The 3,735-nt window shown below is 45.1% G+C and overlaps 1 protein-coding gene across 1 annotated transcript; it reads right to left on the bottom strand.

The window, feature by feature from the left end:
* Nucleotides 1–340: 340 nt before the first annotated feature.
* On the bottom strand, nt 341–2,283 carry LOC122033751 (probable cysteine protease RD21B). Its single transcript, XM_042592917.1, has 3 exons — nt 2,104–2,283; nt 549–634; nt 341–446 (listed from the first exon to the last, which is right to left on the bottom strand). Exons 1-3 carry the CDS (start codon nt 2,281–2,283, stop codon nt 341–343), a joined length of 372 nt encoding a protein of 123 aa, XP_042448851.1.
* Between the last annotated feature and the right edge of the window lie 1,452 nt (nt 2,284–3,735).

Raw genomic sequence — 3,735 nt, 5'->3', positions numbered from 1 at the left:
ATAAGAAATAGGGTTCTGACAATGCACCTAATTCCTTTATTATCACGTGATGCGTAGTTTTGAAGAGAAAGTATCAGGAAGAGGTGGTCAAGCGAGGGGAAGGTGCCCATGTCAACTGAGCAACACTATCCTAAGTTTTGTAGAAGTCGATGAGGTTGGGCTAAACCAAACCAATAATTTCTTATTTGTAAATTGAATCTATTTCCTTTTATACACACTTAAAACCCAACATCTAAAAATATTCATTCCTTCGGATGTTTCACTCACTAAGTGTTTTATCACTGCACCACACTTTATCGATATTGAACTTAGCCTGAAAGAACAACTCATATCGAACCATTCATAAACTTTTGAAGCACATGAAAAGAGATTTGGAATCCAAATTCATAGCATTCTTTGGAAACCTAGCAATGGCAACTTGATCACCCAAAGCAGCAAAGAATGAGCTGAGAATTTAATGCTTGAATAGAAAGGATAGAAGTAAGAATTTGGCCACTAGAGGTATCGCGATCTTCTCCCAGCTCCAAGTGCAATGCAGGCCATCAAACAAAGATCTCCTTGCTCTTGCTGTATGTTGATGAGGCCTTTCCTGGGTGCAGTGAAGATCTTTTATTCCTAGAGGATTCCCTTTGCTCTGCCATTTGCATCAAATGAAAAGATTCAAGTTCACATGAATAGAACAACAAGAAGATGATGTTGATGATTTGAACAGAAATGAAGATTTGAGTTTACCATTTGATAAGTCTTAACTCGAAGATTACAAATGGGGTAGTTAGCAGGGAAGCAATTGTGGTGATCATCGCAGCATATCACACCTTCAAGAGGGCAGATATCAAAAGGCACAACAAGTGGAACTCGAAGGGCAAGAGAAGTGTTTATTGTAGGCAACCGATAAATTCACAACCGAAGGAGGAGGAGGAGGAGGATAAGGCCCGGGATTCTTGGCCGGGTAAGAAGTCTCCATTGTAATGCCACATTTGCTACAGGAAGCTTCGACATTTCATTCCACCCTAATGTACCCACCCTCTCCCCAATCAATTCCACAGATTCCGATGAAGACACCCTACAACAAGGCAGTTCTTGGTGATTAAAGATTGCTCATTTAGAAGGAGAGATCTTTTTGATTCGTAGAGCTAGAATTCCCTACCACCGGCTTCAATGGCGACACTAACAAGTTGGTGAGCAATGGCCTTCTTCAAGGCTTGCTCGTCGTTCACTGAAACGGTTGCCCCCACCTCTTTGTGCATTTATTGTGCCCAAAGGATGTTCACATATCTCCATAATAATATGATATTATCCACTTTGGACCTAAATCCTCATGACATTGCTCTTGGACTTTACTCAAAAGGTCTTATGCTAATTGAGATATCTGATATCCTATTAAACCCATAATTCTTTTCATGTATTTCCAAGTGGGAATTTGATTGTATCTCAATAATCCTCCTCTCAAACAAAGGACCACAATTACTCTCATAGTTTGGGTCTCTTCGTAAGTATCTGATCATTCTTGACTTGCTCTGGGCCTTCCCCGCAAGCATCCGATCACTCTGACCTACTTCGGTCCTCCCCGCGAGCATCCAATCACCCTAACATTCTCTAAGCCTTCCCTAAGAGCATCCAGTCACCTTAACCTGCTCTGGGCCTCCCCATGAGCATCCATATCTGGTCACTCCTGACTTACCTCAGGCCTCCCTACAAGCATCCGGTCATCTTGACTGCCTCTGGGCCCACCCTCAACTTCATTCAAGGCTACCCCATATAGCATCTAGTCTGGACCATAACTCTGATACCATTTGTTGTGCTCAAAGGATATTCACATATCTCCACAATGACATGATATTATCCACTTTAGACCTAGGCTCTTATGGCTTTGCTTTTGAGCTCTACCCAAAAGATCTCATACTTTGCTAGAGATATCTTATATCCTTTTAAATCCATGATCTTTTCTATATCTTTCTAATATGCGACTTTTATTGTATCCCAACATCTTTTAACCTGTTGATCACTATGACTTTAGTTTTTTTTTTTTTTTGCAGCAATAGCATCATGAACTCAGTGAGGGAGAGAGACAAGTAGTAAGGGAAAATGGCCAAGGGAAATTACTCGGTGTTGATCGCACACCCCATCGCGGGCCCTGTAAGGGTAATCGATGTCGGAGTCGAAGTCATCGTTGTCGATGATGAATTGGAAGTCATAGTCCATGAGATCGACATTGCAACCTTGGTTGTAGGCATTGTCACATTCCACGAGCTCTTTCCTCGATAGGGTTATGAGATCCCCCATCATGAACTTGTTGCTCTCACGCACAAGGCCTGACACATGCTGCCGGACCCTCCTTCCTCTTTCTCTCACACGAGGACACCTCCATTTGGCCAGCTCTCTCCCTCACACAATCTGCCTCCTGGGACCTCCCTCGTTGTGATGGCGCTGCCATCGTCGGCTAACCGCCGCCTTCTTCCCACCCTCACCGTCGACTCCTCCCTCACTGCCGACTCCTCCGACGCACTCGATCGTCAGTCCCCCTCACGTGAGGGACTCCTCTCGCCAACCTCACTTTTTCTCCATTTCTTCATGGTCGAATAGGATCTCTGCCTCCCCCATGTGTGCCACAACAGTCACCACTGCCTACCGCCAGCAACACACCCACTTCGAAAGCAGCTTCCCTCTCCTATAGTGAATATATGCTCTCCTTCTCTAGCGTCGGCATTGCCGCCTCGGCTGGTCTCACCGTCACCTGCTAACTTCGCCGCCGATTAGCCCTCTTTAATCCCTTCCTCCTTCAATGCTAGCCACGCCAGTGCTAGATCCCCATCAACCGCCTCCCGTTGGCTCTTTTCCCTCGCTGCCGGACACACTAGCATCATATCAATATCGGCCAACTCTCCATTGGCTGACCTCTTAGCCCCGTTTGCTATCTTGTGTCTCACACAGTGTGGCACTATTGACTTGTGATATCTTGTCATCGTCTTTGTACTTTGAGCTATTATTGTTGTGTTCTGGTCTTTGTGCCCTTTGGCCCGCATTCAGTTGTTTTTGGCCTTCATGTCTTCTGGACTGTGGGTTGTTGTTATATTCTGGCTTGCTAGCTACGGTTGTATGTTGGCTTGTGTGTCGCTGCTCTGTTCTAGCATATGTGATGTTGTTTCCAGCCTTCGCACCACTGCTATGTTCTGGCATATGTGTCGTGTTCCTGCTTGGTGTCGCTATTAGATTTTGGTCGCTAGGTCCGCACCACCCTCCGGCTCTGTGTTGTTGTCTAGCTCCGCACTGTCCAACAGCTCTACACCATCCTCTAGCTCTGTGCCAGCGCCTTCGACTGACTCTTGCAGGTCTGATATGCTTTTACATTCAGTTCTTTCATTACAATACTATGTATTTGCTTCATATATTGACTTGAGCATCAGAATAGAATGTCGGGGCAACCCGGAGTTCCCCTAATGCTCTGTCTACATTTTCCTATCTTCTAGTAGTTTTGCAGGCACTATTGATGGGAGACTTTTTGACACCTTTGGTCTCTTGTTCTTGGCTCTTTTTTAGGTGCCTCGTGACTTAGTCAACCTAGAAGACAACTCATTGCCCTTCTCCCTCTGGGTCATGGTGTCCCTATAAGTACCCCAAGGTAGTTTTGATGTGATCAACCAAGTCAAGTTAGATCCTGTTGGTATTTAACCCCTGTATCTAAGTGTACAGGAACTTAGGAGCACAATAAGTCAAGTGAAAGATGCAGCTAGCAAG

Source organism: Zingiber officinale, chromosome 11B (assembly GCF_018446385.1).
Source record: "Zingiber officinale cultivar Zhangliang chromosome 11B, Zo_v1.1, whole genome shotgun sequence".
Classification (NCBI taxonomy): Eukaryota; Viridiplantae; Streptophyta; class Magnoliopsida; order Zingiberales; family Zingiberaceae; genus Zingiber; species Zingiber officinale.
The sequence above is the reverse complement of the archived record's forward strand: the minus strand, read 5'-3'. Positions and strand labels throughout refer to the sequence as shown.